At 43.5% G+C, this 14,753-nt stretch overlaps 1 protein-coding gene across 6 annotated transcripts in view; it reads left to right on the forward strand.

Moving 5' to 3' along the window:
* The window catches only part of LOC139273131 (echinoderm microtubule-associated protein-like 6), an 816,712-nt gene that overhangs the window by 778,595 nt on the left and 23,364 nt on the right, over nucleotides 1-14,753 (forward strand). For all 6 annotated transcript variants that reach the window (XM_070889552.1, XM_070889554.1, XM_070889555.1 and 3 more), the window contains 2 exons: nucleotides 6,390-6,552; nucleotides 14,421-14,524. In XM_070889552.1, coding sequence (XP_070745653.1) covers nucleotides 6,390-6,552; nucleotides 14,421-14,524 — 267 coding nt within the window. The remainder of the gene's footprint in view (nucleotides 1-6,389; nucleotides 6,553-14,420; nucleotides 14,525-14,753) is intronic.

Consider the following 14,753-nt stretch of genomic DNA (forward strand, 5'->3'; position numbering starts at 1 on the left):
CCTTATTCAGTCTTCCTTTTTCTGTTCCTTTGGTTCCTTCTTCCCTTCCTCCTGGTCGGGTGCCCGTTTGCAATGGGATGCGTGGATCCATGTTGGTCTTTCCTTTATCTTGATTGCAGTATTGGTCGCCAACAAGACCTGGTATGGTCCTTCGAATCTTGGCTGTAGACTGCTTTTTCTTTTAAAATCTTGATGTAAACGAATTCCCCTGGCTCCAGGCTATGACACTTCCCTTCTGCTGGCTTGACTTGCGCTTCCTTTACCTGTGAATGAAAGCTGGAAATACATTTGGTTAGCGCAATACAATAATTCAACATATTTTCCTCCATTTTGTGGATGTCCATTTGTTTTGCAGTAAATGGTGCTGTCAAAGGTAGTCGTTGGGGACGTCCCATAACTATCTCATGCGGTGACAGGCCTGTTGTTCTGTTGGTTGCAGTTCGCATTACCATCAAAGCTAAGGGCAGCAGTTCTGTCCATTTCAGTCCAGTGTCATTGCATAGTTTTGCCAGCTTATTTTTAAGCATTCCATTATATCTTTCAACAAGTCCAGCTGATTGTGGATGATAACTGCAATGAAAACATTGATTAATCTGCAAAGTTTTACACATTTCTCTTATAACAGTTCCCGTGAAATGTGACCCGTTATCACTAGAAAGCTTAGCAGGGATTCCGAAGCACGGTACGATTTCTTTTAACAAACATTTAGCAACAGTAGTGGCATCGGCCTTTTTACATGGAAAGGCTTCAATCCATCTAGAGAACACATCTACAATAACTAATACATACTTGAATCCCATACACATAGGTAATTCAATAAAATCCATTTGTAAATGTACAAAAGGCCCGACTGGATTTGGGTGGGAGGCAGATTCTACTTTTTCCGTCTTACCCGGATTCATTGTCTGACAGGTAACACAATTTTCACAGATTTGTTTTGCAATTGCCGAAATACCTGGTGCATACCAAGTTGCCAAAATATAATCTGCCATCCCCCCTTTGCCTGCATGTGTGAATGTATGAACATCGGGCAATCCATGGAAGTAAGGATCTGGGTGCCACCACGCGTCTGTCGTGGTGAACCCATATTCCTTCTGGATTTTTATAACATTGATCCTTCGTCCAGGTCACCGCCTCCTCCGTACTGGCCTGTGTCTGAAAGGCCAGCACATCATTAACAGTGGGTGGCGGGTCTGAGCAATTATTTTTCCTTAGTGGGAACAATGACACCTGCATCCCCCCTTTGGACAGAGCTGCTGACTTAGCCGCATTATCAGCTCTGGCATTCTCAAGTGCCACCTCATTCGACTAGCCTGTATGTGCTTGGCATTTGATAATGGCAAGTTTCAAGGGGCATTGAATGGCTCGCAGAAGATTTTCCACTTGTTCTGCATTTTTGATAGGGGTTCCTGAAGAAGTCAGGTACCCGCGAATCTTCCAAATTTGTCCATAGTCATGTGATACCCCAAAAGCATACCTGGAGTCAGTGTAGATATTAACTGTTTGTCCTTCAGCCAGAATACAGGTTCGAGTTAACGCAAACAATTCAGCTTGTTGGGCTGAAAAGGAGTCTGGAAGAGAGGCTGTTTCGACAACATTAAACTGAGTTACAATTGCACTCTAGGTTGGCCCCTATCATTTCGTAGGACTGATCCGTCAACATAGTACACTAAATCAGGGTTACACATTGGTACATCTGTTAGATTGATACGTGGTTTAGTCACTAATTCAGTTACCATTTCACATGAATGGGGTTCGCCGTCTTCTTCCGTGGGGAGTATCTTTTGATGATAAGGTTCGGATTTGATAACAGTTCGACTTCATATTTAGTGGTTCTTGCAGAGGTTAGGTGTTGGGTGGCACATTTAGTAAGTAAAATCTCGACAGAGTGTGGGATATACAAAATGGTCTGATGATTTAGAGTTATTGTCTGAGCCTGTTGCATAGCATAATAAGCTGCTGCCAACGAAGGAAGACATCCTGCTAGTCCGCGTGCCACTGGGTCTAGTTGGGTACTGAAATATGCTACCGGTCGCTGCCTGTCCCCATGTAACTGAGTTAAAACAGATTGTGCAAAACCCGACTTGTGATGTACAAATAAGTTGAATAGCTTAGTGTAATCTGGTAATCCCAAGGCTGGTGCTGAAGTGAGGGACTGCTTAAGACTCTGGAAAGCATTCCAGGATACTTCATTCCACATCCTTCTTTAAGCATTGTGAGAATATAGTAGATTCATTCACAGCTCGTAGGTCATGGACAAACCTCCATTTGTGTGGACTTCTGAACTGGACGAATCTGTGTGTTACACGGACTTCTCATTTATGCTTATAGTGATTCACAGATCACAGAATGTAAAGTACTTGTTTTCTAATCTTATTAAAAGGCTTCCAAACCAAAGATTTTTCCAATACACCCAAAATGTTGATCAAGGAGATCACCTGAAATATCTCAAAATCCCAATTCAAATATTGTACTGCCACTCTTTATCTAAAAAAATCCTCTTACTGAGCTAGAAGCTTTTGTACCAAGATTTTACACCAAGGACAATGAGAATGTACTCCCCCAGCCTGCACCTCGAGAGACCCACAAAGGCTTTTTTTTAAAAAGGCATTACAACTTCCTAAGGCATTACAACTTTTAACCACCGGGACCATGTCTCAACAAACCTATCCTTTGTGCATTTCCTAGCTCCGTAACTTCTCATCTGAATAAATCCACACCTGTGCTTCTAACTTAAAATGTCTTAAACTTCCTACATACAGGACAACACTATGAAGGGTTAAAAAAACTTCACTTTGTTTGAAAAAGTGGGTGGAGCTAAAACAAACAGGCAGCTCCACAACCTTGCCAAACAGGTTTCCAGACACAAGAAAAAACACAGAAGCACTCTCATTCAAAGACAAGACATTCACAAAAGTCTCTCTCCATTCAATAAAGCTTTTTTTTTGGCTAGCTTTATTTTTTTTTGAATCCATAAGTCACTATCAGGTTCTCTTTTTTTTTACATTTGATTTACTTCCTCTGTTAATTTTACATGGGCTTGAAGAATCGGAACCCAGGCCTTTTCTATTTTTTTTTCTTCTACCTGGATCTCTGTTTATAAGACACTCCTCTAGACATGTTGTTCTCTCTAAATTAAATGAACCATCGGGTGGAAATGGCCTGTTTTCACCCTTAGTCCACTTTACCCATTCTCTTAGGTGGTCAATTGAAGACTGACCACAATTCTGGAGCATAAAATGGGCTGGGGTCCCTTTTGGTGGTGGTTTACTTGCTCCAGCCCCCATTCTGGATGATTAAGATTTTCCACAGTTTCTGATCTCACAATCCTTTCGGCCAACCGAGTTCTCTACGCCCACTTCTCCTGGCCGTTACGTGGCCTGAAAAGGCTCTTAATTCGGGCTCAGTCTGGGTATGTGAGATATGTTGGCACGAACCAACCGTAGTTGATCAAACAGTTACTGTTTCTTTTCTTAATCAATCCTTGTTTTTTTTGGTTTCCCGAATCACAATTTTCCCTAGTGACTCTTCCCGTTTCTCTAATGGCAATGTCGCACAAAGGTATTGCACACAACAGTATCACAAGGACAACAAACAATATTCACGCGAGTACACAAATCATAACCTTACACCTTATCTAAACAAATTCTCAGTCTGCGTTGTACGCCACTACAGACCGAGTCCTTAACTTATCCTAATAAAAAACTGATCCTAATAAAAAACTGATAAAACTTATGGTTCCACACCCAAACTCTTATCACATAAGAACCTTTGATCGATTGCGCTTTCTTTTTTTTTTCTCTACTCTTATCACATAAGAACCCCTTCCGAATTAAAAACAATAAAAATCTTATCACATAAGAACTTTCGATCGATTAGCGCTTTTCCTTTAAAACAATAAAAAATCTTATATAAGAACCTTCAGGAACCTTTTTCGATCGACTAGCGCTCCCTTACCTACTGAAACCTTCCCCGGGCTGTTTCGAGATTTTTTCCAGAACCTGTTCCCTTCTGCTTGCAAGCTGAGAAAGAAATGGTTAAAAAAAAAAATAACTTAGCTTTTAAATGTCGAGTCTTGTAGATTGCAGTACCTCCCCTGTGGACAACAGATTACATATGCGATTCAACAGTGAAGAAACCTTCTTGTGAGCAAAAGGCTCACCTTGTTTGGCCACTGAAGCCTTTCACTGGAGAGGCACTATGCCTGTATCCGTTTTACTCACAGGATAGAGAGAATGCAATCTCGGTGGAACCTCCAAGAAGTAACTGTCGAAATCTCGACCTCCGAAAAGAATGACTCCGACACTTACAGCTCCGGCAGAAGTTTCTTTAATTCGCTTGCTAGCAAGGGGCAGGTCACACTCAGTCAATGGCTAAGTGAACACCTCCGCAATGGTACAGCTTCACAAGATATTTATACAGTAAAACCCAAGTTATGGCCTCTCCGTGTGTATTGCTCTGTCTCACAGTCAGTGAATACAGATAAAGAGTTAATTACTATATCCTGGTCCTGACATGGTTTACAGATATTTCCTTTTGTCAGGGTTATCAGTTGGCCAGCCAGCCATTACTCCATGAGAATGAGGTAATGGGCTATCACCTGTCTTGTATTGTGTCAGGATTGTTCAATTTCCTGGTCAGTTTATCGTTTACATCAAAAGGATGAGGTCTCTACAAGAGATAGTGGCTGGTGGTTTGAGTACATAGAAAAGGGTGGGGTGACATGGAACTCTTGTCGTGTAGACAATAGGAGAGCACCATGGGGGGGTACTTGTCTCAGCATGACTTGTCTCCTAGCTGTCTGATGGCCATCAGCCATCTCCAACCAGGTTTAGCTGTTTATGCAAGCTGACTGCTAAAATGCAGAAAGTTCTGGAAGGGCCAGGAGTCCATTTTGTTATATATATATTGCAAAGGGCACACAAATACCGTATGGTATCAGCTTAGATAAAAATACATTTTCACAATTGTCACTGGTGGCAATGAACCCCCGGGCTATTGCTATGGCCTTACTCAAGGTTGGGGTCTCTACAGTCAAAAGCTTGTGAAGTATGGTTTTGTGGCCAATGCCAAGAACGAAAAAGTCTCTGAGCATGTGCTCCAAATGTCCTTCAAATTCGCAATGTCCTGCAAGGCGTCTCAGCTCGGCGACATAACTCGCCACTTCCTGGCCTTTAGACCTTTTGTAGGTGTAGAACTGGTACCTCGCCATTAGAATGCTTTCCTTTGGGTTCAAGTGCTCTCGGACCAGTGTGCACAAATCGTCGTACGATTTCTCCGTGGGTTTCACTGGAGTGAGCAGATTCTTCATGAGGCCATACGTTGGTGCCCCACAGACGGTGAGGAGGATCGCTCTACATTTGGCAGCGCTCTCTTCCCCATCTAACTCATTGGCCACGAAGTATTGGTTGAGTCGCTCCACAAATGTTTCCCAATCATCTCCCTCCGAAAATTTCTCCAGGATGCCCACTGTTCTCTGCATCTTTGGGTTCGCTATTTGTATCTCGTCACCAGTTGTTGTGTATGGAGAAAGAGTCAGACTGAACACCGTGAGCTCAAAGTAAAGTGTGACCTTAGTCTTTTATTGCAGGTCTCCAAAGTGCCTCTCCAACTTGTGAAGCCTCCTTAAATACCTGTGCTCCCAAGGGTTTATGGGATCCCTTGGGACGCCGGGGAATGAGCCTTCTGGTGGTTGTACAGAGTAAATACAAGTCCACATATATAACACAGGCCATACAGCAGTGAAATTAGGAAACACTTCTTCACACTAAGGGTAGTAGAAATCTGGAAAACTCTCCCCCAAAAGACAGCTGATGCTGAGTCAATTGAAACTTTTAAGACTGAGGTTGATTGATTTTTATTAGCCAAGAGTATCAAGTGATATAGATCAAACAAGGGTAAAAAGGGTTGCAGTACTGATCAGCCATGATCTAATTGAATGGCGAAACGTGCTTGAGGGGTTGACTGACATTCTCCTTCTCCAATTTCCACTTTTAATAATACATATTGGTTCTTTTTTTTTGGAAAGTCAAGCAGGGGGAAATGTGTTGGAAGTACTTCCATGGAAGCTGCGATCTGCTAAGTGGAAGGGTACTGAGCAGAGCCTCGGAACTTCTACACACCTGGTTGGAAAGTGGTCTCCGAGCTGTTCCCACACACCGCTTAGCAGCTGGCTTCAAAGAGGGATTGATATAAGAAACACACCTATCTTCTCAAGTCATGGTGCACAGTGGACCCAATTGGGGAATTGAGAAAATAACTTTGGAAGTAGAGTGTTATATTGCATAATAATAAGAAATATACACAAAAAATAATACTTTAAGTAAAGTTGCAAAATGAATTAAAAATGAAAATGTTTGCTGTCTCTTTATGGCATGTATTTTTTTTAGTTTTAGTCCTGATTCCATGTTCCTGGCTGTGGGTTCTGCAGAAAATACTGTGGATTTTTATGATCTCACGCAAGGACCTACATTAAACAGAACAGGTTACTGCAAAGACATTCCTAGTTTTGTCATTCAAATGGACTTCTCAGCTGATAGCAAACACATCCAGGTAGGATGTTTCTTTAATCTCAGTAAACATTATTTTAAGAGTGAGAAATCTGTTGTTAGTCAATTACACTTTTTCAATATTTTAATGTCTAAGATAAATTTAAAAATATTAATATCATATACAAATAATTGCTTATAAAAATATTGGACTTTCTGCTTACATTCCGCCACTTCCCCCGCAGGCTCTGTCACTTTATTGCCAGGAGATATAAATTATGTATCCTGTAATCTGGGTGTATTAACCATGGAGAATCAACCATTGTCAGAGCTATGGGCCCGTCATAAAGCCCAGTGTGCTAAGTTTCCATTGGGATTCCACCAGATCGGAAAATCCAGACTATTGTCTGCAGTTGGACATAATGACCCTGAATTCATGGCCCCTATGAGCGGGTACGAGGTGTGCACGTGCATGCGCTTAAACCCGGAACTTGCGATCTGTCAAAAATACTTTTGACAGATCGCACACATCCGGAAGTAAAGGGCCTCTGCAGGCGGAGAGTTGGCTATTTGCCCAACTTCAGCCCAGCAAATGCCCTTGAAATTCTTAAGACTGATAAAAGCAGTGTAAGGGCTTGATTTTTGACAAGTTTGCGACTGGTTTTCCACCTGGGCGCAGTGCAAAAACTAATTTTTTTTGCCGCTAAACGAGTCGCATAATATTTTGCGCCTGGGTGGAAATTTCAGCAGTGGTTTTGCAGCGACGCTAAAACTTATCACCCGCCCGATGTTTTCACTGTTTGGATGACATCAATCAGCGTGCAACACTGCGCTATCGCCCCGGGTGAAAAATTCGCCGATATCACCTGTTTTACTGTCCGCCCAGAGACCCGCCCCAAAAAAATCAGTCGAACTCAGGGCACACCCGGTGCTAACAGCGCCATCTTGAAAACGGAGCAGAAGTTCAGTGCATAAAAGGATTTGGAGAAGGAAGGCTGCGTTTTACACACTGAAGTTTTATGTGAGTTTATAGTTCGTTTTAAAGGATATTTAAGGACATTTTTTAAAATGGGGGCTATACTATGTCAGCCATTATTCCTGGCTGCTTTTTCTATGCAGCGTCGAGCTGGAAAAAGGCTTATTGATGAGCATTTCGAGCATAATCGAAGAGCTTGCAGACATATGGGGAGGAGGCCATACCCCATACGAATTTACAGGGAACATCGCTCATACCTGCAGCTCTCTGAGGCACAGTGCATTAGAAGGCTGTGCTTCCGAAAATAGGTCGTCACAGATAAGGCAGACCTACAGCCTACCTGCGGCAACAGGACTGCACTGCCCGGCGAGGTGAAGGTGAATGCAGCACTTGCCTTCTATGCCTCCGGTTCCTTTCAGACATCAATAGGGGACATATGCTCCATCTCGCAGTACGCTCCACATTGCTGCATTCACCAGGTGACTACTGCAGACAGGATGGATTTCATAAACTTCCCAATGACCAAGGAGGCACAGAATGAGACGGCTGTGGGTTTTGGACGAATTGCTGGCTTCCCCAAAGTTCATGGTGCGATTGACTGTATGCCCTTTACTCAATCCAGAAGTTTGAACCCGAAAGGGATTCCACTCCATGAATGTACAAATCAACTGCGACCATACTCAGAACATCATGGCAGTACTCATTGGAATTCAGTAGATGAGAGGTGATCTTATCGAAACGTATAAGATTATGAGGGGGCTTGACAGGGTGATGTTTCCACTGATGGGGGAGACTAGAACCAGAGGGCACGATCTTAGAATAAGGGGCCGCCCATTTAAAACAGGGATGAGGATGGTGATGTTGATTGAGGGATGAATGTTGGTGTGGGATTATTGTATTTTTCAGGGAAGAGTCCACAAAATTGCTATATTCACACATTGCACATGTGATGCACGAACTAAAATTAGACAATAATGTTTAATTTTTTATCACAACAACCCACAGCCTTTATAACCCCAGGTACAGCTACCTAGCAATGACTGAGAAGTCCTACCATCAATTTATAATGGGGAACAAGGAAATGGCAGACCAATTGACAAATACTTTGGATTTATCTTCACTAAGGAAGACCCAAATAACCTTCCGGAAATACTGGGGGTTCGAGGGTCTAGCGAAAAGGAGGAACTGAAGGAAATCCTTATTAGTCAGGAAATTGTGTTAGGGAAATTGATGGGATTGAAGGCCGATAAATCCCCAGGGCCTGATAGGCTGCATCCCAGAGTACTTAAGGAAGTGGCCCTAGAAATAGTGCATACATTGGTGATCATTTTTCAACATTCTATTGACTCTGGATCAGTTCCTATGGACTGGAGGGGAGCTAATGTAACCCCACTTTTTAAAAAAGGAGGGAGAGAGAAAACAGGGAATTATAGACCGGTTAGCCTGACATCGGTGGTGGGGAAAATGTTGGAATCAATTATTAAAGATGTAATAGCAGCGCATTTGGAAAGCAGTGACAGGATCGGTCCAAGTCAGCATGGATTTATGAAAGGGAAATCATGCTTGACAAATCTTCTAGAATTTTTTGAGGATGTAACTAGTAGAGTGGACAAGGGAGAACCAGTGGATGTGGTGTATTTGGATTTTTAAAAGGCTTTTGACAAGGTCCCACACAAGAGATTGGTGTGCAAAATTAAAGCACATGGTATTGGGGGTAAAGTATTGACGTGGATAGAGAACTGGTTGGCAGACAGGAAGCAGAGAGTCGGAATAAACTAGTCCTTTTCAAAATGGCAGGCAGTGACCAGTGGTTCAGTGCTGGGACCCCAGCTATTTACAATATACATCAATGATTTAGATGAAGGAATTGAATGTAATATCTCCAAGTTTGCAGATGACACTAAGCTGGGTGGCGGTGTGAGCTGTGAGGAGGATGCTAAGAGGCTGCAGGGTGATTTAGACAGGTTGGGTGAGTGGGCAAATGCATGGCAGATGCAGTATAGTATGGATAAATGTGAGGTTATCCACTTTGGTCGCAATAACAGGAAGACAGAATATTATCTGAATGGTGACAGATTAGGAAAAGGGGAGGCGCAACGGTGTAAATTCCCGGATTCTTTTACTTCAATCTGGTTCAGTAAAATTACTGAGTCGAATACCTCTTGTGCTTTGAACAAAGCAGTCTTTATTACCGGCCAGTAAGACCTATCAGACAGAAGATATACTCTCTGGATAGAGCGTACACACTCCCTACGGATAGGTGAAGTTACATCGTAAAGCGTTAACAGTTATACAGTTTTGAAATCAGATAACAAAATACAAATGGATTGACAGTCTAACTCAGCCACTCATTAGTCAATCTATATGAGATGTTTTTCTTGAAAGCTCAAGCATTGCCTCTAAATGTTCCAATCTAGTGGTGTGACTTTTAGCTGAGACCTTGCAATTCTGCAGATGTATTTCATGTTACAATTATATATTATTGGCAGGATTAGTGACTTGAAACCTTGAGAAAGACTGTTAGCTATGCTGATGTTGCACTATTTGCAATCTGACATTCTCCCAGCTATTCTTCCATGGCTTATACATTTTCATATATCCCGTTTACCTTACTGTCCTTAATTCCATATATTCCGTTCAGATATCCACAACGGGACCTGGGTGTCATGGTACATCAGTCATTGAAGTTTGGCATGCAGGTACAGCAGGCGGTGAAGAAGGCAAATGGCATGTTGGCCTTCATAGCTAGAGGATTTGAGTATAGGAGCAGAGAGGTCTTACTGCAGTTGTACAGAGCCTTGGTGAGGCCTCACCTGGAATATTGTGTTCAATTTTGGTCTCCTTATCTGAGGAAGGACGTTTTTGCTATTGAGGGAGTACAGCGAAGGTTCACCAGATTGATTCCTGGGATGGCAGGGCTGACATATGAGGAGAGACTGGATCAACTGGGTTTGTATCCACTGGAGTTTAGAAGAATGAGAGAGGATCTCATAGAAACATATACAATTCTGATGGGACTGGACAGGTTAGAGGCCGGAAGAATGTTCCCATTGCTGGGGAGTTCCAGAGCCAGGGGTCACAGTCTAAGAATAAGGGATAAGCCATTTAGGACTGAGATGAGGAGAAACTTCTTCACTCAGAGAGTGGTTAACCTGTGGAAGTCTCTACCGCAGAAAGGTGTTGAGACCAGTTCGTTAGATATATTCAAAAGGGAGTTAGATATGGCCCTTTTGGCCAAAGGGATCAAGGGGTATGGAGAGAATGCAGGAAAGGGGTACTGAGGTTGAATGATCAGCCATGATCATACTGAATGGTGGTGTAGGCTCGAGGGGCCGAATGGTCTGCTCCTGCACCTAATTGCTATGTTTCTATGTTTCTATCAGAGACTTAGATTTAGCCAGGGGGCAGGTGTCAAGCTGTGGCAACTGCATTAAGAAAACGTGCAGATAACCTTTAATATACGACAGCACTGCAATGGGAATGAAGATGAATATACTCCTTCCAAGCTAGCACACGCAAATATCAACCAATTTGCTGTGTATAGATGCATCAAACAGGTGACTGATGCTTTAGTCAGCAGGCCAATGCCTCCATTTCCTTTCCAATGGAACAGTAAAAGCTACAAGATAGGGTTGCACAATTTTACCAGATTGCTGTTTTTCTGAAAATACATTGGGTGATTGATGGCACCCAATGACCAACAAGAACAACAACTTGCATTTATATAGTGCCTTTAACGTAGTGAAATCGTCCCAAGGCGCTTCACAGGAGTATCATGAGAGAAAAATTTCACACCAAGCTGCATTAGTAGAAATTAGCGCAGGTGACGAAAAGCTTGGTCAAAGAGGTATATTTTAAGAAGCGCCTTGAAGGAGGAAAGAGAGGTTTAGGCAGGGAGTTCCAGAACTTGGCAAAAGAAAGCACAGCCACCAATGGTTGAGCAATTATTACCAGGGATGCTTAGGAGGGCAGAATTAGAGGAGCACAGACATCTCGGGGGTTGTCGGGCTGGAGAAGATTACAGAGATAGGGAGGGGCAAAGCCATGGGTGGATTTGAAAATTAGGATGAGAATTTTGAAGTCGAGGCGTTGCTTAACCAGAAGCCAGTGTAGGTCAGCGAGCACAGGGCCTTGGTGCGAGTAGGACACGGGCAGTTGAGTTTTGGATCACCTCTAATTTACGTCTGGTAGAATGTGGGAGGCCAGCCAGGAGTGCGTTGGAATAGTCAAGTCTACAGGTAACAAAGGAATGGATGAGGGCTTCAGCAGCGGATGAGCTGAGGCAAGAGCAGTGACGGGCAATGTTACGGAGGTGGAAATAGGCGGTCTTAGTTATGCTGCGGATATGTGGTCGAAAACTCATTTCAGGGTCAAATATGACACAAAGTTTGCGAATAGTCTGGTTCAGCCTCAGACATAAGTTGGGGAGAGGGATGGAGTGAATGGCTAGGGGACGGAGTTTCTGGCGGGGACTGAAAACAATGGCTTCAGTCTTCCCAATATTCAATTGGAGAAAATTTCTGCTCATCGAGAACTGGATGTCGGACAAGCAGTCTGATAATTTAGAGATCGTGGAGGTGTCGAGAGAGGTGGTAGTGAGATAGAGCCGGGTGTCATCAGCGTACATGTGGAAACTGACGCTGTGTTTTCGGATGGTGTCGCCAAGGGGCAATATATAGATGAGAAATAGGAGGGGGCCAAGGATAGATCCTTGGGGAACACCAGAGGTAACGATGCGGGGGTGGGAAGAGAAGCCATTGCAGGTGATTCTCTGGCTACGACTAGATAGGGAATGGAACCAGGCAAGTGCAGTCCCACCCAGCTGGACGATGGTGGAGAGGCTTTGGAGAAGGATAGAGAGTGGTCAACCATGTCAAAGGCTGCAGACAAGTCAAGAAAGACGAGGAGGGATGGTTTACCTTTGTCACAGTCATAAAAGATGTCATTTGTGACTTTGATGAGAGCCATTTCAGTATTGTGGCAGGCATGGAAACTGGATTGGAAGGATTCTAACACGGAATTGCGGGAAGAATGGGCACGGATTTTGGAGGCAACAACACATTCAAGAACTTGGGAGAGAAAAGGGAGGTTGGAGATGGGGTGGTAATTTGCAAGGACAGAGGGGTCGAGGGTTGATTTTTTGAGGAGAGAGCTAATGATGGCAGATTTGAGGGAGAGGAGGCAGTACCTGAGGAGAGAGAACCGTTAACAATGTCAGCTAACATGGGAGCCAGAAAAGGAAGTTGAGTAGTCAGCAGTTTGGTGGTAATAGGGTCAAGGGAGCAGGAAGTAGTCATGAGGGAAACTGGAGAAAGATGTGAGGTCAGGGCTAGGGCAGGGGGCTTCCTTAGTGGAAGTTTGGTCCAGTGGGCTAGGGGAAGGAAGGGAAGAGGCAGAGGCAGCCGAACGGACCAGGCATTATTCAAGCCCCTGATCATGATGCAATGGCTTAAAAAAAAAAGGTTTCTACTCCATCACTGTGGCTCTGAATCCTCTTCCTGTCTGGTCGAGAAGTCACAATGGCTTATGTCAAATTTATGTCTAATTGCACTTCCATTACAATTATTTTTTTTATATGTCATGCCATTGGGTTTAAGTTTTCACCAAAAAAAAATTGCAAAATGCAGTCTTAAAACACCAATAAAACCCTGAAATCCAATGTGACAAAAAGGAATTTAACTTATTCAGTTGCCTTTAAGCAGTGGCCTGGGTCATAGGCTTTTTGAGTTGTCAGCATTTTGGGACTGTTCTTCATTATTTCCAAATTTTGTAGTTGGCAATGCCTGTATGTTATGAACTACATAAGTTTATAATGAACCCAGACTTGGCAGCAAGCCTTCTATTTCAATACCGTCTGCAACCTTTATGGCCTCCGTCTCCAGTATTCTGAAGGTTTTTATTCATATGGAATTTAGAGGTCTAAAGTTAAGAGGGGCGAAATTGCCCTCCGCCCCAAACAGGGTGGATAATTTGAATTACATGATGATTCTCCACTCGAATACTTGGGGCAGAGAATAGAGGTATTTTGGCCTCTTAAACTTTTTCTAAATTGTAAGGGTGATATTTCAGGTGGCTGCGGGGCAGAAATGCGTCAGGAGTGGGACAGGAGAGGAGAAGAATGTGGGAGGCCAGCCAGGAGTGCTGGTATCAACATAACGCGGATGTGCTGTGTCATGTTGATGCCAAGCAACCACCCTCCCCTAGTTAAAGGGGAGGGCCTCTGCGAGCTCTGCAGCCACTTTAGTGGCGCCCAATGCGCCCAGAGAGGTCTTTGGCCAGGCCAGTGGTCCAGCACCCAAGTGGGGGGGTGCCGGGCTGCTTGGTGGCGGCCTGGCCGAACCTGTTGTCAGGCCAACTTCAGAGTGGCCAAAAATTTAAATAAAATGGCGGCCATGGTGGAGCGCCCTTTTTAAGGGCAGACATGCTGCCCAGCCACTGGCAGCTTCCCACTGGGAAAAGTTGTCCAGGGCACCGACCAGCAGCCGCTCCGCTCCTGCGGGGCAATTTCCTTCGTGGGGCGGAACGGGATGCCTTCTCATGCAAGCTGAACAAAAGATTATATTTAGAAAATCTTTGTTGCCCCCTCACCTTCATCCTGCCTTCTGAATCTCTTTCTCCTTGTTCATATTCATCTAAATACTCTGCTTAATGCCATATTATTTCCCTCTTTCCACCCAATGTACTTCTGAGTCAACTTTCCATGTACACTCCATGCACCTTCCTAAAGTAGTGCTGTCCCTTCCTAATCCAATTCTCCTGGTTCAAAAGTGATGCACAGATCATGTTGGATGTTATGGCTATCCCAGATTCCCTCTGAAACCAATCTATTAAAACAGATAGCAGTTCAATGCAAAAATTGTTGATCATTCAAATTTTAAACCAATCAAAAATTACTCTTAAATTTGTACTTCAAGTATAAAAATACATAGTTTAAGTAAATATTTTTCTCTATGCAGGTGTCCACAGGTGCCTACAAGCGTCTGGTACATGAAGTTCCATCAGGAAAGCAAGTATTTGACCAGGCGTTGATTGAGAAGATCACATGGGCTACATGGACAAGGTTGGTGAAAGTTATTCAAAGAATTTATATGGATTTTCCAATGTTACAATTTAATTCTCATTCTTGTATTTAATCCCTCTATGGCATCAAATCTCTCTGTCTTTGTAATCTCTTCCAACCCTACAGCCGCCCACCTCCCAAAATCTTCTTTCCTCTGCCCCTGACCTCTTGTGGGTTCCCTTTCCTTTTGTCCCATCATTGGTGGCCATATGCCAACTACCTAGGCCTA

This window comes from Pristiophorus japonicus, chromosome 9, assembly GCF_044704955.1.
Source record: "Pristiophorus japonicus isolate sPriJap1 chromosome 9, sPriJap1.hap1, whole genome shotgun sequence".
NCBI classification, from domain to species: domain Eukaryota; kingdom Metazoa; phylum Chordata; class Chondrichthyes; family Pristiophoridae; genus Pristiophorus; species Pristiophorus japonicus.